The sequence below is a fragment of the Gossypium arboreum genome, chromosome 7, assembly GCF_025698485.1.
Source record: "Gossypium arboreum isolate Shixiya-1 chromosome 7, ASM2569848v2, whole genome shotgun sequence".
In the NCBI taxonomy this organism is placed as follows: Eukaryota; Viridiplantae; Streptophyta; class Magnoliopsida; order Malvales; family Malvaceae; genus Gossypium; species Gossypium arboreum.
The window spans coordinates 104,220,208-104,246,190 of record NC_069076.1 but is presented as its reverse complement, the minus strand read 5'-3'; the positions used below and the strand labels follow the sequence as shown (position 1 = coordinate 104,246,190).

General features: G+C 35.0%; 3 protein-coding genes across 3 annotated transcripts; 2 read left to right on the top strand and 1 right to left on the bottom strand.

Moving 5' to 3' along the window:
- Positions 1-12,107: 12,107 nt before the first annotated feature.
- Positions 12,108-18,298, top strand: LOC108457992 (probable polygalacturonase). Its single transcript, XM_017757219.2, has 5 exons — positions 12,108-12,935; positions 16,133-16,253; positions 16,769-17,017; positions 17,106-17,259; positions 17,448-18,298. The coding sequence occupies exons 1-5, from the start codon at positions 12,516-12,518 to the stop codon at positions 17,971-17,973; spliced, it is 1,470 nt and encodes a 489-aa protein (XP_017612708.1). The 5' UTR covers positions 12,108-12,515; the 3' UTR covers positions 17,974-18,298.
- A 754-nt stretch (positions 18,299-19,052) lies between these two features.
- On the top strand, positions 19,053-22,775 carry LOC108457864 (oligouridylate-binding protein 1-like). The gene is made up of 12 exons (XM_017757091.2): positions 19,053-19,339; positions 19,690-19,751; positions 19,901-20,003; positions 20,098-20,174; positions 20,272-20,333; positions 20,425-20,512; positions 20,664-20,739; positions 20,826-20,856; positions 20,945-21,049; positions 21,316-21,401; positions 21,686-21,859; positions 22,289-22,775. The coding sequence occupies exons 1-12, from the start codon at positions 19,253-19,255 to the stop codon at positions 22,526-22,528; spliced, it is 1,191 nt and encodes a 396-aa protein (XP_017612580.1). The 5' UTR covers positions 19,053-19,252; the 3' UTR covers positions 22,529-22,775.
- A 385-nt stretch (positions 22,776-23,160) lies between these two features.
- Positions 23,161-24,267, bottom strand: LOC108467877 (FCS-Like Zinc finger 13). The gene is made up of 2 exons (XM_017768694.2): positions 23,631-24,267; positions 23,161-23,528 (listed from the first exon to the last, which is right to left on the bottom strand). The coding sequence occupies exons 1-2, from the start codon at positions 24,146-24,148 to the stop codon at positions 23,366-23,368; spliced, it is 681 nt and encodes a 226-aa protein (XP_017624183.1). The 5' UTR covers positions 24,149-24,267; the 3' UTR covers positions 23,161-23,365.
- Between the last annotated feature and the right edge of the window lie 1,716 nt (positions 24,268-25,983).

Genomic DNA, 25,983 nt, shown 5'->3' with positions numbered 1-25,983 from the left:
CACAACCCAAGACTGATTCAACTTTCTTTTCAACTTCTTTTGTATTAATTACATACGCCAAATAAGCTTCATAACCCTTTCTCGAGATATCTTTGAGCCGACATTGAAGAAATCACACTAGGCAATGCCTCGATTTATCTCGATTCAACCCGCAGAGTTTCACTATTTTCACACTTTAATTCTATAACCTTTTCTTTGCAATTTATTTTAGCATCATGCAATGTCAACCAATCCATACCCAAAATAACATCAAACTCATCAAGCGGCAACAACATCAAATCGGTAGGAAAGTAATGATCCCGAATCATTAAAGGACATTTCTTACATACTTTATCAACAATCACACATTTGCCTAACGGATTCGACACTCTAATCATAAATTACGTGTTCTCAACGGTATATTCATACTAGACACCAATTTCATGCACACATATGAATGAGTAGAACCGGATCAATCAAAGCAATAACATTAACATTATAGAGAGAAAATGTACGGTAATCACATCGGTGAGGAAGCATCTTCACGCGCTTTAATAGCATAAGTTCTAGCGGAGCCCTTCCTTCAGTCTAACTGGTGCATCCTCGGCTACATTCTTCCGCTTGTTTCACTTCCACTTTTCTTGGATACCTTCCCTCGAGTCGCACCACTAGCCTTTACATTCGAAATTTTTCTTTCTCACTCTCTCTGGCGTCTCTAATAAAATGATCCGGAGAACCACATCGAAAACATTCATTTGCTCTGACGGACCAAAATGATTTCTACCACACCGGCACTCGGGTTTAACAAATCTCGTATTTCCCACACTAGCCGAAGTTGTCCGAGATTTAGGACCCACATTTCGCTTCTTAAAATTTCCATATGATTGCCCAAATTGAAACTTGGGAACGAGGATTCATATTTCTTGACTTTCCGGTTTCTTTGTGAGGGTACATTACTCATTGGTCTTTTCTTCCAATTTCTTGTTTGATTCTACCTTTTCTTTTCCTTCAAGAATTCTTCACCTTGCAAGCTCGATCGACAAGTACCACCATTTCTTTTAGTTCAAGGATCCCAACAAATACCTTAATGTCTTCATTAAGCCCGTCTTCAAATCGTCGGCACATCTTGGCTTCAGAGGAACATATTCCCCGCATACTTACTTAATCGAACAAACTCTCTTTCATATTCGAGATGTCATATTACCTTGCTTCACTCAAGAAACTCTTTACATTTCGATCAATAAATCTTTCACTAATATATTTCTTCCGAAACTCTTCTTGAAAGAATTCCCAGGTTACCCTCTCTTTCGGTACTACCGAAATCAAAGTCTTCCACCAATTATAGGCTGAATCTCTCAACAAAGATGTAGCACATTTCAAACATTCTTCAGGTGTACAAGATAATTCATCAAATACCCGGATAGAATTTTCAAGCCAGAACTCTGCTTTCTCTGCATCATCATCAATATTTGCTCTAAATTCTTCAGCCCCTTGTTTACGAATTCTGTCAACTGGAGTTCTGTGAAATTTCATCAGATCCATACCTTGAGGCATCGGGGGTACAGGTTGAGGAATTGGGGGAGGTGGGGGAGGTCGTACATTTGGGTTCGTACGAACGAACTCAGTGTACCATGCACTCATCATTTGGAGAAAGGCTTCCGATCCTTTCTCCTCCTCCCCGACCAACATGAGGAGGTGGGTTTTCGGTCGCGCTGCCCTTCATCGGAGCTGGCGCATTACTCTCTACTTCATCTGCCACACTGGATCGGGATCCATTTACTATATAAAAATCATTTAAAAGGTCAAGTCGTCACACTATCACAATTCATACATATGGCATGTATAGCAAAATCCGTACATACAACACGAGTCCGAGAACCGACTAAACCTGCTCTGATACCACTAAATGTAACGCCCCCACGCCCGAGACCGTCGCCGGAGTCGAGTATGAGGTGTTACTAAGCTTAATTTAACATATTTAGAACTTTAGATTATTTATTTCTACATTCGCAGCTTTTAAGCTACTTGCATCACAGTCACAAGAAAAATCATATCTCGAGTTACTGAAACTCAAATCAAGATCCGTAAATTTTCCCGAATCTAGACTCATATACCTATCTACTAATTTTTTTTAGAATTTTGGTTGGACCAATTAGTACAGTTTATTAGTTAAAGTTACCCTGTTTCAGGACTTGACTGGTCTGACCTCTGTTTACTACGAACCATATTTCTCTCTGTACAAAATTCATATGAATATGAGGTTTATTTATTCTGAAAATAGACTCAATAAGGATTCTGATAATATAAAATACACTACCTAATTATATCTTTACAATTTATGGTGAATTTCTAAAGTTGGAACAGGGATTCAGAAACTGCTATGACCCTGTTTCACTAAAATTCTAATATCTTCTAACATATAATTCCTTTACTTGTTTCATTTGTTTCATGTGAAACTAGACATAATAAGCTTCAATTTGATATGTAGTCCATCACCAAATTCAATTTCTATGATTTTAGTAAATTTTCAAACTCACGTCAGTGTTGCTGCAGTATTCTGTTTATGGCAAATTTCATCCCTTTTATGAGTTTTTATGCACTAAGTATCTTATTAATTTTCCTTAACATCAAATATAATCTAAACTAACTATTTTCATAATTTATCATTATCAAGCATTTCCTCAACCATTCCATCACCATACCATAAGATCATTTACACAAAAGGTATATTGCTATACATGCCATACTTAAATTTGAGCCATTTACCAAAAGTCTTACGGATAGTGTGGTGAGCCTTGACCTATCCCGACTCTGAGTGGCTTGTCCAAAACTACAATGAGTAAGAAGGAGGAGTAAGCATAAATGCTTAGTAAGTTCATATGCAAATAATAAGTAACATAACAAACAGTCATACCAATCAACATTAGCATGCATCACTAAAGCACGTATCACATTTCTAATCATTTTTCATCATCTTATTACCTTATAGTGGTTGTATCAATACTCAACCCGAGGGTTAAATACATACCTGTCCAAAATATCCATTTCATATCACTTACCAATACGTCTCTTTACATCTCGAAATTTTCCTCCATTTGAGTAGAACTTTACCCGTTGAACACATCGAATATAATTGGATACGGATAAATTGCACATAAGTGCTACATATTCAATCAAGCAATCATGTAACCCGCCCATAAGCGAACTCGGACTCAACTCAACGAGCTCAGGCGTTCGCATCCATAAGTGAACTCGGACTCAACTCAACGAGTTCGGATGCCTAGTTACATCTCACGAACTCGGACTCAACTCAACGAGTTCGAACATTCGCATCCATAAGTGAACTCGGACTCAACTCAACGAGTTCGGATGCTCAACCATCCTAGTGACATGTCACTTGTATCCTAATCTATTCCTAAGGTTCAAACGGGCTTTTCCTCGATCACTTATCCTTGCCGTCTTCCGTAGAATGCCGAAATCAATACTCAGTAACAATTATATTTAACAAGTAGTTCACATAATTTACATATTATTTGAAATTAACCACAAAGCATACATTTCATAATAAAATTCAGCATAGCATATAATTAACATCAATAACTTAAAATAACCATTATGCTACATTATTTACACATGAACTTACCTTGGTACCAAAATACAAAGATTTTGCAATTTAGTCCACAATCTTTTCTTTTCCTCGATTGAGGTCGATTCCACGTCTTTCTTGATCTAAAATAACACATTTAGCTTATTTAATACTCAAATTATCAAATTAATCCTTAACTCAAATTTTGGCAAAATTACAATTTTACCCTAAACTTTTGCATATTTACATTTTTGCCCCTAGGCTCTGGATTAAACTTTATTCCTTATTCTTATGTTTTACAACATGCTGATCACTTTTCTCTTCTATGGCAACATCAAATTCTCACTCTAACATGTACTTGTGACTATTAGGTATTTTTACCGATTAAGCCCTTTTACTCGTTTTTGCTTAAAATCGAGTAGTACAAGTTGTCTAACATAATTTAAAACTTCATATTCTATCATAAAACATCAAAATACACAAATTTCACCTATGGGTATTTTTCCAAATATAAACCCTAGGTTAAATTATTGCTAACATAAGCTTTATCGAGTTAGGGATCTCAAAAACGTAAAAATCATTAAAAGCGGGCTTGGAATCACTTACTATGGAGCTTGGAAGCTTGAAACAAACCCTAGCTATGGAGAACCCTTGAAATTTCGGCCTAATGAAGAAGATGGACAAAATTGGCTTTTAATTTTGTTTTAATTCATTTTAATAACTAAATGACCAAAATACCCTTACTACTAAACTTTCCAAAATTCCTTCCATGTCCTAATTTGTCCATGAACTTAAAATTGGTCAAATTGCTATTTAAGACCTCCTCATTAATATTCCAAAACAATTTCATACTAAAAACTTCTAGAATGCAAGTTTTGCAACTTATTCGATTTAGTCCCTACTTTCAATTTAAGCACTTTAGGCATAGAATTTCATCACGAAATTTTCACACAATCATGCAATCATATCATAAACATCAAAATCATTGTAAAATAATTATTTCTATCTCGGATTTGTGGTCACGAAACCACTATTCCGATTAGGCCCTAATTCAGGATATTACAACCACTATATATTCACTGATCAGGTAGCCAGAGCTACCACTTTTCACTGATCAGGTAGCCGAAGCTACCACTTTTCACTTGTCATTTGTCCTTGATCAGATAAGTGTAGCCGAAGCTATCACTTATCACTTTCACTTGTCTTTGATCAGATAAGTGTAGCCGAAGCTATCACTTATCACTTGTTGCCATGGTCCAACCATGGTCTTTTCCTTCAATTCATCTTGTCACTGAACTGAATGCTCAATTTGATCATTTATTCTGTTAGAATTAAGTGACCCAAATTCTTATTTAAATAAAATACGATGGAAAATAAAATAAAAGTAAAATCCATATAGAGCTAGACTTCTTTTATTTTATTTTAGAATAAGGTTTTTAAACCTTATTAAACTCCATCTATTTTATATTGATTAGGATAAGGTGTTTCAATCCTACTAGAATATGGCTTTGCAAGCCTATAAATAGACACAGATCTATTCCTCTTGTATTTGAGTAAAAAATTTTCGACATAGTGAATTTTCTTCTCCTCTCTGCGTGGTTTTTTTCCGAAAGGGTTTCCACGTAAAATTTGTGTGTTCTTTATTTTATTTATTTTATTCTATTTTATTTTTCACAAATTGGTATCCGAGCTTAGGGTTATTCATCTCGATCACGGTAATGGCGTCTTTGAAGTATGAAATTCATTGTTGGATCGCAACACCGATTTGCGTTGTGGCAAATTAAGATGCAAGCGCTTCTTGCAGATGGATCTAGAGGATGCCCTGCTAGGATAGATAAGATGCCTTCGACATTAACAGATGAAGAGAAGAAGCGTAAGGATCGAAAGGCATTAACACAATTACATCGCATTTGTCCAACGAAATTTTGCGGGATGTGATGAAAGAGAAAAGCGCCATTGCATTATGGAAGAGGCTAGAACAAATATGTATGTCGAAAACTCTAACAAGCAAGTTGCATATGAAGCAGCGTCTTTATGCTCATCGTTTGGAGGAAGGTGCGTCTATACACGAACACTTAACAGTGTTTAAAGAAATTCTCTCAAACTCGGAGGCCATGGAGGTTCAGTATGATAAGGAAGATCTAGGATTGATTCTACTTTGTTCGTTGCCCCCATCTTATTCAACCTTTAGAGACACGATTTTATATAGCCGCGAGTCTCTCACAGTTGATGAGGTTTATGATTCTTTAACCTCGTATGATAAGATGAAGCATCTTGTGGTTAAACCCAACTCTCGGGAGAGGGTCTCATTGTTCGTGGGAGACAAGACCGGAATGTTGATGATGATCGTGGTAGAACACGAGCGGAATCCTCGTGGTAAATCTAAGGGTAGATCAAGTCTTCAAACAGAGGTAAAACTTGCAACTTCGCAAGAAGAAAGGGCACATTAAATCTGAGTGCTATAAGCTACAAAATAAGATTAAAAGGGAGGTGCGAATCAAAAGGAAAACACCGGAAAATTCCGGTGAAGGCGATGTTGTAGAAGACTACAAGCGATGGTGAACTTCTAGTCGCTTCATCAATGATTCTAAAGTAAGCGAGGAGTGGATACTTGATTCAGTCTGCACCTTCCACATGAGTCCCAATCGGGATTGGTTTACAACTTATGAAACAAGATGTCTGAAGGTGTTGTTTTGATAGGAAATAATGCTTCATGTAAAATCGCGGTGTTGGAACAATTAAAGTTAAGATGTTTGATGGAGTTGTCGAACACTTAGTGACGTGCGGCATGTTCGAATTGAAAAGAAATTTAATTTCGTTGAGTACTCTTGATTCAAAAGTGCAGATACACGGTGAAAGTGGGGTTTTAAAGATTTCAAAGGGTCCTTGTTGTGATGAAAGGGCAAAGAAAGATTGCCAAGTTATATGTTTTCTGAGGTTCTATATTATTGGTGATGCAATTGTCGCTTCCTCTTCCTTGTCGATGATGATATTACTAAACTTTGGCATATGCGCCTAGGGCATATGAGTGAGAATGGCATGGCGAATTAAGCAAAGAGGACTTCTTAATGGGCAAGGAATTTGCAAACCGAATTTGTGAGCACCTTTGTGTTTTGGGAAGCAAAAGAGAGTTCGATTCACTAGAGGAATCCATAACACGAAGGAAACATTGGAGTATATCCATTTTGATCGTGGGGCCGTCGAGTGCCTTCGAGAGGTGGAGCTAATTATATGCTAACCTTTATTGATGATTTTTCCGAAAAGTTTGGGCGTTCTTCACGAAGCGAAAAGCGATGTGTTTTCCGCATTTAAGTCTTGGAAAATTATGATTGAAAAGCAGACGGAAAAGCAGATAAAATACCTCCGCATGCACAATGGCTTAGAGTTACATTCGATGAGTTTAATAGATTGTGCAAGTCGAAGGGATCATAAGACACTTGACGATTCGTCATACTCCACGACAAAATGGCGTTGCGAGCGAATGAACGAAGCGATCATGGAGAAGGTTCGATGTATGTTGTCAAATGCCAACTTACGAAGTCATTTTGGCGAAGACCTCTCTTGCATGTTTTTGATCAACCGATTTCCATCCGTTGCCATTGAGAAAAGACTCCACAAGAGGTATGGTCCGGTAATCCGCTAATTATTCGATTTAAAGATTTTTGGGTGTCTGCGTATGCTCATGTTGATAATGGAAAATTGGAACCGAGATCCATTAAATCGTTTTCTTGGTTATAAAGCTGGTGTAAAAGGCTATAAGTTATGGTGTCTGAAAATAGAAAAGTTGTGATTAGCAGAGATGTTGTTTTGATGAAACCGCTATGCTACCTAACTTATCTCTTAAAGACTCTTCCAATAAAGAAAACCAAAAGCGGTGGAGCATCGATTAATGAGAATCAACTCCTCAAGCCAATACAAAATTGAGAATAGAGTTGCTTCTTCACCGCAATACTCTATCGCCAAAAACAGGACAAGAAGAGAAATTAAACCTCCAAAGAAGTATGCCGAGGTTGATCTAGTTGCTTATGCTTTAAATGTGGTGAAGATATAGATGCGAATCAAGAGCCATTTAATTATTCGAGGCGATTAATTGTGAAGACTCGAGAAAAGTGGATGTTTGCTATGCAAGAGGAGATGGAATCACTCCACAAAAACGAACATGGGATCTTGTAAAACTTCCTAAAGGTAAAAAGGCATTCGTTGTAAATGGGTGTTTAAAAAGAAAGAAGGGACTCGGGAGTTGAAGAACCCGGATATAAAGTAAGGCTTGTTGCAAGGGTTACTGATCAAATTCGAGTGGACTTCACGGATGTGTTCTCTCCGGTTGTTAAGCATAGTTCGATTCGAGCTTTGCTTGGTATTGTGGCCATGCATGATTTGGAGCTTGAGCGGTTAGATGTAAAAGCGCATTTTGCATGGAGAACTTGAGGAAGATATTTACATGCAACAACCAGAGGGTTTTATAGTCTCGAAAAAGAGGACTATGTTTGCTTCTTTGAAAAAGTCCCTTTACGGTTTGAAACAATCACCAAGACAAGTGGTACAAGAGGTTTGATTCCTTTATGACTTCTCATGATTTCAAAAGAAGTAGTTTTGACAGTTGTGTCTACTTTAAGAAAAAGTGATGGTTCTTTTGTGTATCTACTTCTTTATGTTGATGACATGTTGATAGCGAAAAGATAAAAGAGAGATAAGAAAGGTTAAAGCCCAACTAAGTGAAGAATTTGAGATGAAAGATTTAGGACCAGCAAAGAAGATACTTGGTATGGAGATTCTCGGAGATAGAAAAGCAAGTAAATTGTACCTAAGTCGGAAGGGGTACATTGAGAAAGTTCTTTGCGAGTTCAATATGCGAATGCTAAGCTGTTAATACTCCTTTAGCGACTCATTTCGGACTTTCATCGACTTTGTCTCCACAATCGGATGATGAGATTGAGTACATGTCACATGTTCCATACTCTAGTGCGATGAGGATCTCTCATGTATGCTATGGTTTGTTCACGTCGATTTATCATATGCGATCGGTGCGGTTAGCGGATACATGGCGAATCTGGTAAAGAACACCGGAAAGCGATTCGATGGATTTTAAGATACTTACGAGGTACTACCGATGTTTGCTTACGTTTGGAAGAACTAGAGATGGAGTCATTGGGTATGTTGATGCTGATTTCTTGGAGACCTTGATAGAAGAAGATCTCTCACGAGTTATGTCTTTACAATCGGAGGTTGTGCAATCGGTTGGAAAGCCACTTTGCAAACTACGATCGCTTTGTCTACCACTGAAGTGAGTACATGGCGATTCTTGAGGCTTGTAAAGAAGCGGTTAGGTTGAAGGACTTTTAGTGAACTTAATGAAGACCTTCAAATCAGCACGATGATTTTGTGACGATCAGTGCCATCTTTCTTACAAAAGATCAAATGTTTCATGAGAGAACAAAACACATTGATGTTCGGTATCATTTTGTTCGTGATATTATTGCTCGTGGTGATATTGTTGTGAGCAAAATTAGTACTCATGAAAATCCTGCAGATATGATGACTAAGTCACTTCCTATAACCAAGTTTGAGCATTGCTTAGACTTGGTTGGTGTTCATTGTTGAAGTTAAACCCTTAAGGGTTTTATGGAAGAGGTGGAGAACTTGTTTATTGAAAGTTCGCGATGAAGAACTTGTTCATTGAGAATTTGTGTCAAGGTGGAGATTGTTAGAATTAAGTGACCCAAATTCTTATTTAAATAAAATACGATGGAAAATAAAATAAAAGTAAAATCCATATAGAGCTAGACTTCTTTTATTTTATTTTAGAATAAGGTTTTTAAACCTTATTAAACTCCATCTATTTTATATTGATTAGGATAAGGTGTTTCAATCCTACTAGAATATGGCTTTGCAAGCCTATAAATAGACACAGTCTATTCCTCTTGTATTTGAGTAAAAATTTTTCGACATAGTGAATTTTCTTCTCCTCTCGCCGTGGTTTTTTCCGAAAGGGTTTCACGTAAAATTTGTGTGTTCTTTATTTTATTTATTTTATTCTATTTTATTTTTCACAAATTCAATTTTCATGCTTTTACATTATTCACGATTTTATCATCAATACATATAAAATAACACATCATGAAATTCATAAAATTAACAAATAATCACTAAAATTTAGCCATATAAACTCACAAGTTCAATTTTTGTATTATAACGATAATCATAATTTCATAATAAATATTCCAAATAAAAATTATATCATTTCTAATCCAACACTTATCGATTATAATCGGGCATGTGATCAATTTATACACGAGTCATTCATATATTTTTCCTCCTCCTCCTCTCTATCCACATCCTTGGTATAAATAACACACTTGTAAGTAACCTTATCCATAATTTTCACTAATTACTTATGTGAATATTCAAGCTATCCACCCGTGTCATGGTCACTAAATTATTTATATCTGAAGCTACGGAACTACAAATTAAGATCCGCTAATTTTCCCTAAAACTAGACTCACATATCTTCTTACCATAAAAATTTCATAATTTTTGGTTGGGCCAATTAATACAGTTTATTCATTGAAGTCTCCCCTGTTCTGCTGTCTGACAGTTCCGACCCTTCTTCACTAAAAATTAATTATCTCCTCGTACAGGATTCGAATGATGTTCCCGTTTGTTTCTCTTGAAAATAAACTCATTCAAGATTCTAAACATATAAATTTAAGCCCCTAATTATTTTTATCCAATTTTTGATGATTTTAAAAAGTCAGAACAGGGGAACCCAAAATCATTTTGAACTTGTCTCACAAAATTTATCATATCTCATTATTTACAATTCCATTGCTTACATCATTTTTTCTATAAGAAACTAGACTCAATGAGCTTTAATTTCATATTTTATTCATCCTCTAATTCCATTTCTACAATTTTTGGTGATCTTCAAAGTTAGACTACTGCTGCTGTCCAAAACAGTTTTAGTGCAAAATGTTGATTTCTATTTTGCCCCAAATTTCACAATTCATACAATTCAGTCCTTACTCAATTAACCCCTCAATTAAGATAATTTTCTCAATTAATACTTTTCCTAGACATTATAAGTTATTTCATAACTATTGAAATTCAGAATTTCCATATAAAACTCTAAATTCAAACTCTTTTACAATTAGGTCCCAAACATTCACTTTCTATTCAATTCTTTCAATAAAATCAACATATAAACAATTTAAATCTCTAATTCCATGCCAAATCATCATATAATTCAGCACATATTCATAGCAACTTTCAATTTTTTTATATAATCAAAAACTAATGAATTCAACAAGTGGACCTAGTTGTAAAAGTCACAAAAACACAAAAATTTTAAAAAAAATAATCAAGAATTGAACTTACTTGAAGTAAAAATATGAAAAACCAGCTTAAGGGAACTCTTCCATGGTGTTTTTGCTGATGAGAATGCAGAAAAATAAAGAGAAATCTAGATAATTCCGCTTTAGTCCTAGCTTTATTAAGTAAATTTTGCAATTTTCCAATTTTGCCCTTAATTCTCCTTATTTTCTTGCTGATTTCATGCCCTTGCCGTCCAGCCCAAAGAGACCTTGGGTCTATTTGCATTTTAAACCCTCTTTCTTTTATCATTTAAGCTATTTAATCAATTTTCACAATTTTACATTTGATACAATTTAGTCCTTTTTGTTCAATTAATTATCAGAACTTTAAAATTTCTTGACGAAACTTTTCGATTTAATATTTTTGAGCTTTTCAAAAATGATTTTAGAACAAAAACACCTTTCTAGCCAAAAGCAAAGTAGGAAATTTTAACTTTTGCCTAAAAAGGTGTTAATTGAGTTTTCTTGGTCAAAAATATTTTTGAAAATAATGTTACACTAAGCTTCGATAAAAATAAAAATAAAAATTATTATTAAATAGAAATGAGTTGGAGTGGGAAAATAAAATTTCTTAAATTTATATTTTAAATTTTTGTTTTTAACAAAAAATGGTTTTTTTATGTTTTAATTCGTTTTCATTATTGGTTTTTTCCTATATATAACAATTTTTTATTTTAATATTTCACTTTTCAAATTATTATTAGTTTATTTTTTAAAATCTTATAAATGATTGAATTCTCTAATTTAAACGGTTAAATCTTGTTTTTGTTTTTGGCTCAAGATTTATGTTTTTGGGTTTTTCAATTTAACAAAATTCAGTTGAAAATTAAATAAAAATTTAATATTTTGCAAAATAAAAATACTATTATAACTTTTTATATATTTTTATAAAATTAAATTCAAACCCAGAACAATTTTTATAAAAATAGCAGATTTAGTGAAACTTGTGCTTAACAGCACAGTTTATAAAAACTCGATTTTACTATTTCAAAAAGTAATTGACCAATTTTTATGGTTTGAATTTTTTTAAATATATTTTAAAAAATCACCCGATTTAAATTTTTTTAAATTCCTTCATTAACTGGACAAATTATAAATCTTTAACTATAAACTATTCACCAACTAAATACAATTATTTACATTTGCTTCTGATTGCCTTAAAAAGACCTCAAATTTCAGTTCTTCAATTGGTTGAACAATCCCAAAACCAAAAACCAACATTTTATGCAGTAATTCACCATTTTTTTCACCCCTTTTTCAATCCATAAAGAAAAATTTAATCTTTTAAGCGAACATGTTAATGGCAAAGTGAAACAAATCCTTACATAGATGCCTTTTCCTTTGGGGTACAAAGGCCTTTTCATAGGTCCTCCTCTTATCTTTTCTATTTCCCATAGTAATTTAATATATTATTAACGAAATTCAACAACGAAATTCACCAGCAAGAATGATAATTATTAACATTTCACTCAAAAAACATACACCCATTTGCGTTTTAAGCTCAAATCATACAAAAATATCCTTCTTTTCCATGTTCCAAATCCAAACCCGCTTCTTGAGCCCATAAAAAAACCCCGAAAATGGTGGAGACGTTGCCGGTGGGGCGGTTTCAGTTTAAGAGATTGGTTGCGGCGTTTCTTTCTTCATATCGAACTCTCTTTATTCTCTTATGGATCGTTGCTTTTGGTTCGGTTTTTATATGGCAGCGGAAAATTATTGGGGCGGGGATTTCGGTTTCGGTAAAAACCGGGTTGAGTCGGCCTATGCCAAAGATGCGGCCTTTTGCGTTTAATTTGACTGATTTCGGCGGTGTTGGGGATGGTAAGACGTTGAATACGGCGGCGTTTGAAAGGGCTATATTGGCGATCTCAAAGCTTGGGAAGAGAGGCGGTGGTGGGCAACTCAATGTGCCGCCTGGGAAGTGGCTTACGGCGCCCTTTAATCTCACTAGTCATATGACTCTGTTCTTGGCTGAGGATGCTGAGATTCTTGGAATCCAGGTTGGTGTTTTTATTCACCCTTTGAATCGATCTTTTTGTTGAATTCATTAACTGATAAGTATAATTGAGGGTTACAAATCTAGTATTGTCTGTGGTCGGGGTTTTGTTTCGACTCTGCCTAGACTCCGATAGGGTGACATAGTTGAGCGTCTTGTAGTAACAGGTGAATCTATGTCTTCGGTCGAGGTTTTGTCTCCCGCCTCTGTCGAGAATCCTGTCAGGGTGCTAGAGTTGAGTGTCTTGTAGTAGCAGTTGAATCTATATCCTCGGTGGAGCTTTTGTCTCCCGATTCTGCCGAGAATACTGTCAGGTTGATAGAGTCGAGTGTCTTGTAGTAACAGGTGAAACCATGTCGCTGTCTAGGTTGTCTTCCGACTCTACCGAGACTCCTGATAGGATGACAGAGTTGTGTGTCATGTAGTAACAGGTGAAACTATATCCCCGGTCGAGGTTTTGTCCCCCGGCTCTACAGAGACTCCTGTTAGGTGGACAAAGTTGAGTGTTTTGCGTTAACAAGTGAAACTGTGTCCCTTTTGAGCTTTTGTCTCCCGACTCTATCAAGACTCCTATTAGGTTGACAGAGTTGAGTGTCTTGTAGTAACAGGTGAAACCATGTCCTAGGTTGAGGTTTTGTCTCCTGACTCTACTGAGACTATTGTAGGTTGACAGAATTGTGATGTAGTAACAGGTGAAACCATGTTCCTGGTCGAAGTTTCATCTCCTAACTCTACCGAGACTCTTATTAGGTTGATAGAGTTGAGTAACTTGTAGTAACAAGCGAAACCATGTCTCCTGTCAAGTTTTTGTTTCCCTACTTTACCGAGACTCATATTAGGTTGACAGAGTTGAGTGTTTTATACTAACAGGTGAACCGTGTCCCTGGTCAAGGTTCTGTCTCCTAACTCTACCAAGAATCCTATCAGGTTGACAGAGTTGAATTTCTTGTAGTAACAGGTGAAACCATGTGAAACTAAAGAGTTTACATGCGGTTAGACTTGACCCCATGATGTCATTTATGTGAGAGAATGCTACCACTCGAATGTGAATCTCACTAAAACAAGCCAATGATTGAATTTTCAAGCTAATGATTTGACATTTTGATATGGACGCTTTAATTGCAATAGGAGTATTTAGTTTTGTTTATTTATTATATCAGGTTTTACTAAGAGTTTTAGTTTTACTATATTAGGTTTTTGTTTCCTTCATAAATTCTAACTTAAGAATTCTATTTTATGTCAATTAGGACTCTTTCCTTTGTTATTAACATTCTATAAAAGGCTGCCAATATGAAATAAAGAGGTAAGAAATTATTCTATCAAAAGAAACGTTATTTTGAGAGGGGTTCATCAGGACGAATCGCCTTTTGAGTAACCATAGGTCGAAGCAAGAATTCTTTCCGTTTAGACTGTGACTAGATCTCACGCCAAGCGCATACCAACTTGGTATCGGAGCCAACTGTCATGGGTGACGAAAAAACTTTGACAACCAAGTGGAGGCATTTATGGAACAAATGGCTACAAGGCAACAAGCATTAGAGGAGCAGGTGGCGATGTTATCTCTTTCGGTCCAAAAGACAATGAAAGGGGATTCAGAAAAAAATAATGAAGAACAAGGCAGCACTGGAGGCAAGAAAAGAAATTCAGATTTGCAACACGGTGGGGCCATGGTGCCACGATACTCTAAGATGGAATTTTCCACTTATGATGGGGTTGGAGATCCTTTAGGATGGTTAAAAAGATGCAAAATTTTTTTTGGCAATCAACGGACCAACGAAGAAGACAAAGTCGGCCTAGCTTCATTCCATCTTTCAGGAGAGGCACAATTATGGTTTGATCAATTCGAAGAAGAGGAGGCAAATCTAGATTGGGAACGCTTCAGAGAGTGTTGTCATGTCAGGTTTGGGCCACCTATGAGTAATAACCCTTAAGGGAACTTGCAAACTTGAGACAAACTGGGACGGTAGAAGAATATCAACGCCAATTTCAATCACTACTTGCTAGGACTACTGATCTTAAACCTCGACAACAAGTAAACCTTTTTACTGCTGGATTGGTAGAGGAACTTAGAATTGATATTGAGATGCAACAACCGGGAAACCTTGGAGTTGCAATGAATATGGCTCGAACATTGGAACGTAACCAAAATGTCTCTTCCAAACAGTCATCTCGAGCCATCCTGAATTGGCCAACTTCCCAAAACACTGACAGCAATTCAATCATTCCAACAACTACGAACATTGCAAAGGGAGGGGGACAAACAATAGAACCAACAGGGAACAACGGCAAAATAGGTTCTTCTGCACCATTTATTAAGAGATTGACATGGATAGAAATGGCGGAAAGAAGGGCTAAAGGGCTGTGTTATAATTGTGACGAGTCTTATTCCATGGGAGACAAATGTAAAAGGTTATTTTGGATAGAAGTACCAGATGTTGAAGGCAAGTAAGATGATGATGAGATAAATGATTTTGGATAAGTTCTGAAGTTTATTCTGAATTTGAGCTTGAGGACAAGCTCAATTCCGAGAAGGGGAGTAATGATATGGACGCTGTAATTGCAATAGGAGTATTTAGTTTTATTTATTTATTATATTAGGTTTTACTAAGGTTTTAGTTTTATTATATTAGGTTTTTGTTTCCTTCATAAACTCTAAGTTAGGAATTCTATTTTATGTCAATTAGGACTCTTTCCTTTGTTATTAACAGTCTATAAAAGGCTGCCAATATGAAATAAAGAGGTAAGCAATTATTCTATCAAAAGAAACGTTATTTTGAAAGGGGGTTCAGTCAAGGACGAATCTGCCTTTTGAGTAACCATAGGTCGAAGCAAGAATTCTTTCCCGTCTAGACCTGTGACTAGATCCTACGCCAAGGCGCATATCACATTTTTAGTTGTTATAGGCTGTGAATGGTGATGGAGGGGTCTTATAAATTAGTATAAGCATGTATGATGATCATATAATCAAGGGAATTCATAATCATTTTACCAATTCCTAAACTTCCACATTGTGCTAGTATGATGATTATGATGTTAGTTTATGTTTTAGTCATTTGGTAATTTGTCATTGTTTCAAGTTATTTATCTGACCATTTTGATTAAGACTCTGGAAACCGGTGGCTTCATCTCGTGGCTGTCGTATGAGAATTACAATATCTATTGCTAATTTTGGATGTGTTTTCATTTATGTATGTTGTACAGGATGAGAAGCAATGGCCATTAATGCCTCCGTTGCCTTCATACGGGTATGGAAGAGAGCATCATGGACCTCGGTATGGAAGTTTAATCCATGGTCAAAACCTCAAAGATGTCGTTATAACTGGTTAGTTTCTTCGCCCAATACGTGTGAGCTCTAGTTTCTGTTTTGAAGTCATTCCTCTAATGTTTTCTCCTCAAGTCATTTGTGTTAAAGTGTGGATGAGGCTTGTAAAATAGAGCCTTCTCGATCGGTATATATGACCTTGTTGAACACAGCATTCTATAATTTCGAACTTACTACTTGGTGTGGTATTTGGTAAAAGAATTACACTGAACTTATGGTAGAATCTATGTTACCGGAATCATTCTATTAAAGTAAGATTTATTGGTCTGTTAAGAACCTTAATCCAAGTGGTAAATAAACCTTTTTTTTTTTTGTATCTCTTACCAAAGTCCGGTCTAATAGTACGTGTGATGTAGATTTGATTTGCTTAACCTTTTGACTCTTAAGCTCTTAGAAATCGTGTGAGTTTTTTGTGTATGCGTGATTCTGATAATCGAACATTGAGAACTTTCTTCTGCTACGTTTATTCATTGCTGACCGAGTCTTATGTTATACTTGTTTCGACAATTCAACAGGGGATAATGGTACCATAAATGGGCAGGGTCAATCATGGTGGAAAAAGTTTCGGCAAAAGCTACTCAACCACACAAGAGGTCCACTCATGCAAATTATGTGGTCTAGTGACATCGTAATCGCTAATATAACGCTACGTGATTCTCCATTTTGGACTTTTCATCCATATGACTGCAAGAATGTAACAGTCAGGAACGTTACCATCCTGGCTCCTGTACGTGAAGCCCCAAATACTGATGGAATCGATCCTGGTAAGTAGGAACAAAACGGGTTCGATTTTCCTCTATGAGAACTTACAGTAGCTAATTCCGACACAATTCTTTTCCATGCTATGAACAGATTCGTGTGAGGATGTAGTAATTGAGGATTGTTACATAAGTGTCGGAGATGATGCAATTGCTATAAAGAGTGGATGGGATCAGTATGGCATAGCTTATGCTCGACCTTCGAGAAACATTCTTATTCGAAACCTCATCGTACGCTCTATGGTCAGGTGAAGTTTCTCGAACTTTATGAACCTTGTATTTCATGAACCATGTGACAGTGTCAGCTTGACAAATTCATGCATGCATTACATATTAATCTAGATCTTCCAGTTCATGTTTCCTTCCTGTGCTGTTACGTACTGTGTCTGTTATAATCTTACAAACTGAATTCTGTCTTGGTTGAACTATACGACAGTGCTGGCATTTCAATCGGCAGTGAGATGTCCGGTGGGGTATCTGATGTCACCATCGAAAACCTCCTTGTCTGGAGTTCCCGACGTGCAGTTCGAATCAAGACTGCCACTGGAAGAGGTGGATATGTTAGACATATAACATACCGAAACATAACATTTGATAATGTCCGAGTCGGAATTGTTATCAAGACAGATTATAACGAGCACCCTGATGATGATTTCGACCCAAAAGCACTCCCAATAGTTAAAGACATAAGCTTCACGGGGATACATGGTCAAGGAGTCCGTGTTCCCGTTCGTATACATGGTAGTGAAGATATTCCTATCAGAAACGTGACGTTTAGGGATATGTCCGTGGGGTTAACGTACAAGAAGAAACACATATTCCAGTGTGCCTTCATTCAAGGCCGCGTAATCGGTACTATCTTCCCAGCTCCATGTGAAAACCTTGATAGATATAATGAAGAAGGACAACTTGTGAAACGCTCCACGGCCCAGAACATAACCGATATAGATTATGACATATGAGAAGACATCGTTTCACCAGCAGTTAGCCATTCTTTTGTAGGATCAAAATCTCAAAGGCTTAGAACTGTATGTCTCGGAGAAATGGGGCTTGTTTATTTTTCTTTGTTCCCTTTCTCGGCTCGCTATTACTTGTTTGATTCATGGAGAGGGGAAGATTTTAAAGTAGTTTTATACATTTTTCATCATCTTGCTGAAATTCATATTCGTGGTATGTTGTTTACCCTGCATTTTTGTGACCAAACCGGGGTCCGAACTCGGAATTTTCGGAGCAAAATGAATGAAAGCAGAATGGACCACTGGGTTTATTGCTATGGCAAGTTAGAAATGACCTAAACCAAGATGGTTCGACTTGAAAATATGTCTGATAAACTTGAATGCAGTGTCTGAATTTTCGCATTAAGTTTTGAGGATCTAATTAAAAATTTTAAGAACTTAGAGGGTTTTAGTAAGTACTTTTAAAAATTTTAGGTCTAATTAAAATTTTTAAATATTTTTGAGGTTTTATGAAAATATAAAAAAAAATTGAAGAGTCTAATTGAAATTTTTTAATAGTACTTCTCAAAATTTTGGAGGATCTAATTAAAATTTTCAAAAAAATTAAAGAAATAACTAAAATTTTTAAAAACTTTGGGGGTCAAGACCAGCCCCGATTCGCCTATGCTTGAATGATGAAATCGTAAAATGACTGAAATGATCTAAAAGGAATTTACAAGATTACATGACCCAATTATAAAATTATTACAAGAGATAAATACTCTTATAATGAATTTTTTAAAATATATATTTTTCTTAAATTTTCAAAACTCAATCAAACTAATATAGATATACATAAGAAAAGAAATTGTCTAATTATGATTTCAATCCCTATACTCTTTGTACATTTTAAATTGAATTTCTCTATTTTTAAATCTATAAATTGAGAGTCCCTCTACTATTTTAATTTAATAATTGAAGTTCATTTGATAATATCATTATAAAAGGACTAAATTTTAAACATGCAAATACTTTAGACACGAAGAGAAATTAAACCAAAAGCCAAAAACAAAGGGTAATCATAATAATATTATAAATAAATGGATTTTTTCGCTTCAGTTTTGTTTTCTCTAATATTTTTTTTTTCGGTTCATCTTTTTTAACTCACAATCCTGCCCTTCTTTTCCTGTTTCTTATTTTTTTCTTCTTTCTTTCCTTTTAAAAAAAAATCCCAATTTTTCGTCTTCATTATCGTCGAGTCCCCGAACCCTAGACCCCCTTCTTTTTCCGGCTAGAAAAAAAAAAGATGCAGCAACAAGGGCTAAATCCCCAACAGCAAGCTATGATGCAACAAGCTTTATACCATCATCCTAGTCTCTTCGCTGGTCCTCAGGTTCTTTTTTTCTTTTGCTTAATCTTTATATTTGATTTTTTTAAAATTTCTATTATGAAGATTGTTTATTCCTTAATCGAACTGGGTTTCTTCGTATGTTTAATTTTCTCAAAAGGGAAATATATTTTTTTTGTTGAAATTAGCAGAACAAACTAGAAATTCTGATTGATATACTTTAGTCAGTATAAAAAAAATTGTATTTTTGGATTAAAAAATAGATTTTTTTTTTGTATCAATAGCATTGTCTTCTTTAGGTCTTAAATTTTGTAAAAATATGATCTAATGTGAGGAGTGCCCATGTCCAATTTAGGAAATTTTTATTTTATTTTTATTTTTTTTAATTTTTGCAGATAGAGCCTATCTTGAGTGGAAATCTTCCTCCTAACTTTGATTCAGCTACTTGCCGCAGTGTGTGAGTGTTGCATAACGTTTTCACTTTTAGTCCCTCCCTTTTTTAGTTATATTTATTATAGTACCGTTTAGTCAAAGCTTTTTTGCATTGTGTATGTAGTAAACAACAACGGCTTTGTTACGTTTGCCTTATCGGATTTTGAATTGCAGGTACGTCGGAAATATTCATCCACAGGTATCGGAACCGCTTCTACAAGAAGTTTTCTTGAGTACTGGTCCTATTGAAGGTTGCAAACTTATTAAAAAGGATAAGGTAATCCTTTTGATGCCATCGATTTGCCCCGGTTTCTGCATTCGGGTTCTTAGTTTTGTGCGTAATGGTGGGTTTATGTTTTCTTTTAAAGCAGTCATCCTATGGTTTCGTGCACTACTTTGATCGCAGATCAGCTGCACTTGCTATTGTGACTCTTAACGGAAGGCATCTGTAAGTAATGATATGAAGTTAGAAACCCTTGTTGCACCAACATTTTTCTCTTGTCCTATATATATATATATATATTAATGCATAGTATATTTTGCAGATTTGGGCAACCTATTAAAGTTAATTGGGCATATGCTAGCAGTCAGAGGGAGGACACGTCGAGTTAATAAATGTTTCTTTGAATTCTACTTATTTATATTATATACTTGCATATTTCATCAACAGCTAATGCTATTTCTATTTCGGCATTCAGCTCATCACAACATTTTTGTCGGTGATCTCAGCCCCGAAGTTACAGATGCTACATTATTTGCATGCTTTTCCGTGTATTCCAGTTGTTCGTGAGTACTAGTACTCCTCTTTTTACCCTAAGATTGTATTTATCGACCTTAAATTGCTGGCAATATGTGTTTAATGATGCTTTTGGGGTAATCATCCTCGAACCAGTTGAATGAAGGACGAATATTTATGTTTCTTTTTTTGTGGTTGCAGGGATGCAAGGGTCATGTGGGATCAAAAAACCGGGCGCTCAAGAGGTTTTGGTTTTGTTTCTTTTAGGAACCAGCAGGTACTCGGGTCACTTTGGTCATCTTTCTGTCTCGTCTCTTTCATTGTCCATAAATGATCAGTTATCTTTCTTCTTTTCCTTTTCAGGATGCCCAAAGTGCAATAAATGACTTAAATGGTAATCAAATCATTGCTTTTATAGATACGGTTGTTTGCATTCTGATAAATATTAAGTTTCTGGTAATTTTATTTTGGGCTAATTACAGGGAAGTGGCTCGGAAGTAGACAGATCCGATGTAACTGGGCTGCAAAAGGTGCTACTTCCAATGATGACAATGCCAAAAGTATTGTGGACTCAAATGGACCTTCTGGTAAGATTACCCTCTAACTTCAGTTTTTTTTCCCGGAATCTTGAACACATTACAACTATAATTCAAAGAAAATTTACTTTGGTATCGATCATTTTGATATTACTGTCTTTGTTGGAGTCATCATTGCCAGTATGGATAGTTGATATATAAACCTAGCATGCTTCTTCTCGTTTTTGAGCGTACATGTTTTATGATTACTTCGAGAAGGGTATTTACTACTTTTCAATTCTGGTTTAGCTCTCGATCATGGTATTATATTCTTGCAGAAGAAGGTCAAGAAAAATCTAATGACGATTCTCCGGAGAACAATCCTATGTATACCACTGTTTATGTGGGCAACCTCGCTCCAGAGGCAAGTATTTTGGTTCCTCCCTTAATCGAAACTTGTAAGATAACAAGGTTAATGCTACTAGCCGTACTAATCAATTAAAGGTTCATGTGCCATGGTCAATTTGCCCCTGCCTAACTTAATGAAGACAAGGTTTCTGTAAACTGTAGCTCTTTCTGTTATGACATGCAAACCGTAAGATGAAATGCGACTTCCTAATTATATTTTACTAGCAATATCGAATTTCCCTTGCACATCAGTTTCTTGCCAGCTTTGGTGGTGGTTCTGATAGATAAAACAATTTTCAGGTTACATCAGCTGATCTCCACAGTCATTTCCATGCCCTCGGAGCAGGAACTATTGAAGATGTCCGTGTCCAACGAGACAAAGGTTTTGGTTTTGTGAGGTACAGTTCACACGATGAAGCTGCTCTTGCCATTCAGATGGGAAATGCTCGAATTCTTTGCAGTAAACCAATCAAGGTATTTATAGTTGAGAAATGCCAACTCATCTAATGTTTCGACTTTTAGCAGTAAAAGTACTATGGAGGCCCTTGTATCAGGAGAATGGTTGCATTTTGTCCCCTCTACTAACAAAAGGGCAAATTAGTTATTGCATGTGGTCCTTTTTGTCAAAATTTTTATCAATTTGTATTGTTAAAAACTAGCATAATTGACGGAATAACTAGATAGTATCTCATATTTATGTACAGGGATCAGTTTTTAACAGTAGGAATGAATGAAAATTTTAATTAATTTGCTCTTTGATCTAACGTACAAGGACTTATTAGCAATTTGACTCTTAGTACAGAGGCCTCTATGGTACTTTTACCACTTTTAGCCCATGTTGCAATTTGCAAATATATTGTTATGGTGGCAATGGCATGACGTGAATGTTTTTAATGTTGGCAGTGCTCATGGGGTAGCAAACCAACCGCACTGGGAACAAGCTCTGGTCCTCTTCCTCCACCAACAGCTGCACATATGGCTGGTGGTGCTCAAGTAATGAACATGATGCATCCACAAGGTCAGTATGCCGTTAAGGCACAGGCAGCCATGGGAATGAGTAGTGGTGAAGCTAGTCAGGCGATGTACAATGGCGGATACCAAAACGTTGCGACATCCCAGCAGCAGCTTATGTATTACCAGTAAGTAAAAATGATGGGATATTTTCTTCATGGGGAAGAATAAGTGTTTGGAGAATTGAATGTAGGGTTCTTCTATTGCCATTGCTAGTTTATGTTTCCATTTTTGGTTTTCTTTTGCTTTGGCTTAAGACAGATTTTTGTAGTTTTATGGTTTTCTGCTTGTATTTTATGAATAGTTTTGTTTTGGTTTTTGAGATGATATTTGAGACCCTTGGATATGACAGCCGTTGATCTGTTGCTTTTTTAAAGAATTTAATTGTTATATTAATTCTTTTGCACTTATTATATAAATAAAATGAAATGAAATTTATTTATTTATTTGCCTTTTAATTTAAAGAAAATTGCTTCAAAGGATCAAAATTAATCATTAAATTTTGAGTATCGAAATATAATTTTATTATTATATTAATTTATAATTTCATACATTTGTTTTAAAAGATCACTGCTTAATTTATTTATTTTAGTATAACCATAATTTATATCAGACACCTCATCAATTGACCACAATTTAGATTCATATTTAATTTATTTAATAATTTATTTTAATAATAAATAAAAAAATTCAAACTATTCACGAACTTTCTAACAAATCATAGAATCTTTTGCCTAAAAGGAAAACAAAAGTATAAAAAAAAGTACAAAAAAGAGCAAATTCATTTCTTATCAAATTTCATACTTCTCATTACAGCATATATGCCCTAACTCTTCCAATCCGACCAAAATTTCCTCCTCCTTTTTTTTTTCTTTTAAGATTGGGGGAAAATTCAATTATTAACCCTCATAAAATTGTATAGTATTTTTCTATAAATATTTATTTACAGAGCAAAAAAGGAAAAAAGGACTAAATTGCAAGAATCCCAGTTGAGAAAATTTGCTCTGTTTTATCATAACCCAAGCTTTGATTTTTCCCAGATTTTGAAGCTTTTGATTTACATTGTTCTTTCCTCTCATCCATCATTATTTGACTTGATCTACACTCTGCACTACAAAAAGCCTTTTCCCCCCTGCAAAAAAATAAATTAAAAATTTAAGTAAGAAGATAAAAAAAATGAAAATTAAGAAAAGAACACCCTGTTTATATATATATATATATTTAAAAAAATTACCTATACATGTAAATGTCTTTGCCATGCAATTTTTTCTTACAAAGATGACAAGAGCTGAGGAAATCTGATGTTGGGTAGTTGAAATCTTGCACAAATCTGGGTTTTAAAGATGTAATTTCCTTAATTTTTCCAACAAGTCTCTGTTCTTCTTCTTCGTCACCTCCATTAAAATAAACTTTTGTAGATGATTCTCCATGTCTTGTAACAAAAGTGTAATCCTCTTCTGAATTTTCTTGAAATCTTCCTTTGAATCTACAAATGGTGTGTTGTAGCTTACAAGAAGGATGATGATCAACAGTGGATTTCTCCATTGAAGCAATGATTCCAAGCCCTACTCCATCACCAAAAACATCATAGCATCTCTTCATCGACCCTCTTCTTGATGATGATGATGGGGTCTTGAATAAGTCTAGTGGACTTTTGGGGCTCCTTGAAGGATCCGATAACCCGGATTTATGTGTTGGAACTAGTAATTCAGATAAGTTTCCGATCATGGGTCGACCTCGCTTCCCTAACATGGAAAATCAGAAGAATGAAAGATGGAAATCAATACTTTTGTTAAAGGAGGTGGAGATATGATTTGAGAGTCGGGTTTTATAAATAATAGAGAGAGAGAGATCTATATGGTTTTTGCAAACAGCCCACGGTTTAGTTTGGACCTATATGCTTCATAATTGCTATTTTGGCTTATTATAAAAATAATAATTTTTATTTATTTTATATAAACTGCAACGATAATTACATTGGGTTTTGATTAAATTTGTAATCGAGTCGAGTTAAACCTCTTAACGGGAGCAAAGCTCTTTCAATATTATTGTCATTTTATTCACAAGATTAAAACCCAACTTTAAAGATATTAAGCTTGTTATCACTTAATCCGATAAACCGGTTATATTATCGATTTTTAATTTTTTAATTGTTGCAATTTTTAGCATTTGTATTTTTATAGAATTTAATATTTAGTTCCTAAAATATAAAACTCGTACTTATTTTAATTTAAAAGTTTTAGCTCAATAGTTTTTATTAAAATTTGTCTAACATGTTTATTTTTCGCCATTCATATGCGATTTTATACGATGGTAGCCTAATTAATTTGTCAATTTGATAATTTTAATAAAAAATACTTATTATTTTAATTATTGGATTGGATTTTTAGATAAAAAATATGACTTAATTAAACTAAATATTAAAATTTATCAAAATATAAAAACTCAGTAATATATTTTAATCATGTTATTTACAAAATAATGTATGCTTAAGGGTATGATTAATTGATGCTAATAGAGGTATTAACATTTTACTAGTCTAATTACACAATATGTAAAATATTATAGCAATAATACTTTAATAATATTTTAATTAAGTTTAATATCACAAGTCAAGTGTGATAAACTCAACAATATAAAAATTATTAAATAATAAAATATTATATGGTACCTACATAATTTAAAATGTTTATATCATATTCTTTTATATAAAAATCTTTTTCCCGAAATAAAAATTACCAAAAAATGATTTTTATCTAAAAAGGTCATTTTAAAGTGGGCCCAAAATTATAGTGTCTTTAGTGTAATGATTGAGACCTGATCTGAAGGGTGATGGACCCCACACTTGGGGCCAAACCACTTACAACACACTAAAGATTCCTTGTCCATCATGACCGTTGTTGTTTGGGTACGTGGTGTAAATCTACGGGAGATGGTGCCTTGCAATAATTGCTGAATACCACCAAGTTCTTTTTTCCCTTCATTGAGCCCATTGAATTTTAGGGCCCACTGTTTTTTTGGCAGTGAAAGGGCTATTACCTGGGACCCACTAAAAAAGTGCTTGTTTCCCTGTTAAATTACTGAATTACCCCTATTATCATAATTGTTTGGACCGAAAACCATATACTCCAAGAATTATTTATTTTTTCGGGTAAACTATATTAACAGTGAGGGTAGTAATGTAATTAAGAATATTAAGTAGGGGTACTGATGTCATTAAAGTACAACTAAAAACCAAGACCATGATTAAAAGAAAGGGAAAGGCGGGTCCCAAACGAGCGTGTCTCGTAGCACGTGTCGACCTGTTATGGGTTCCTCCTCAATAACTCCACGTGAAGTGAGTTAACTCGTCTGACGAGTCCACCCTGAGTCCAGTGACAATGACTCCCGAGTTCCGAGTCATTTGGTCTAGGGAAAATTAAATTATAGAGGGTCAAGGATGTTGACACCTATATATATATATATATATTCAATTATTAAGTTTTAAATTAAATTTTTTTTATAGATTATTATTATGAAAAAATTAAAAATATTGGGATGTGGGGCCCACTATTTCACAGCTTGAAAGTGAACCCACATTTTTTTTT

Coding starts and splice junctions, on each gene's coding strand:
- LOC108457864 (XM_017757091.2), top strand. CDS start 19,253: ATGCAGCAACAAGGGCTAAATCCCCAACAGCAAGCTATGATGCAACAA. Junction 19,752..19,900: donor TCAGCTACTTGCCGCAGTGT/GTGAGTGTTGCA, acceptor TTTGAATTGCAG/GTACGTCGGAAATATTCATC. Junction 20,857..20,944: donor TGCAATAAATGACTTAAATG/GTAATCAAATCA, acceptor GGCTAATTACAG/GGAAGTGGCTCGGAAGTAGA.
- LOC108467877 (XM_017768694.2), bottom strand. CDS start 24,148: ATGTTAGGGAAGCGAGGTCGACCCATGATCGGAAACTTATCTGAATTA. Junction 23,529..23,630: donor AAAGACATTTACATGTATAG/GTAATTTTTTTA, acceptor ATTTTTTTGCAG/GGGGGAAAAGGCTTTTTGTA.
- LOC108457992 (XM_017757219.2), top strand. CDS start 12,516: ATGGTGGAGACGTTGCCGGTGGGGCGGTTTCAGTTTAAGAGATTGGTT. Junction 12,936..16,132: donor CTGAGATTCTTGGAATCCAG/GTTGGTGTTTTT, acceptor TATGTTGTACAG/GATGAGAAGCAATGGCCATT. Junction 16,254..16,768: donor CAAAGATGTCGTTATAACTG/GTTAGTTTCTTC, acceptor ACAATTCAACAG/GGGATAATGGTACCATAAAT.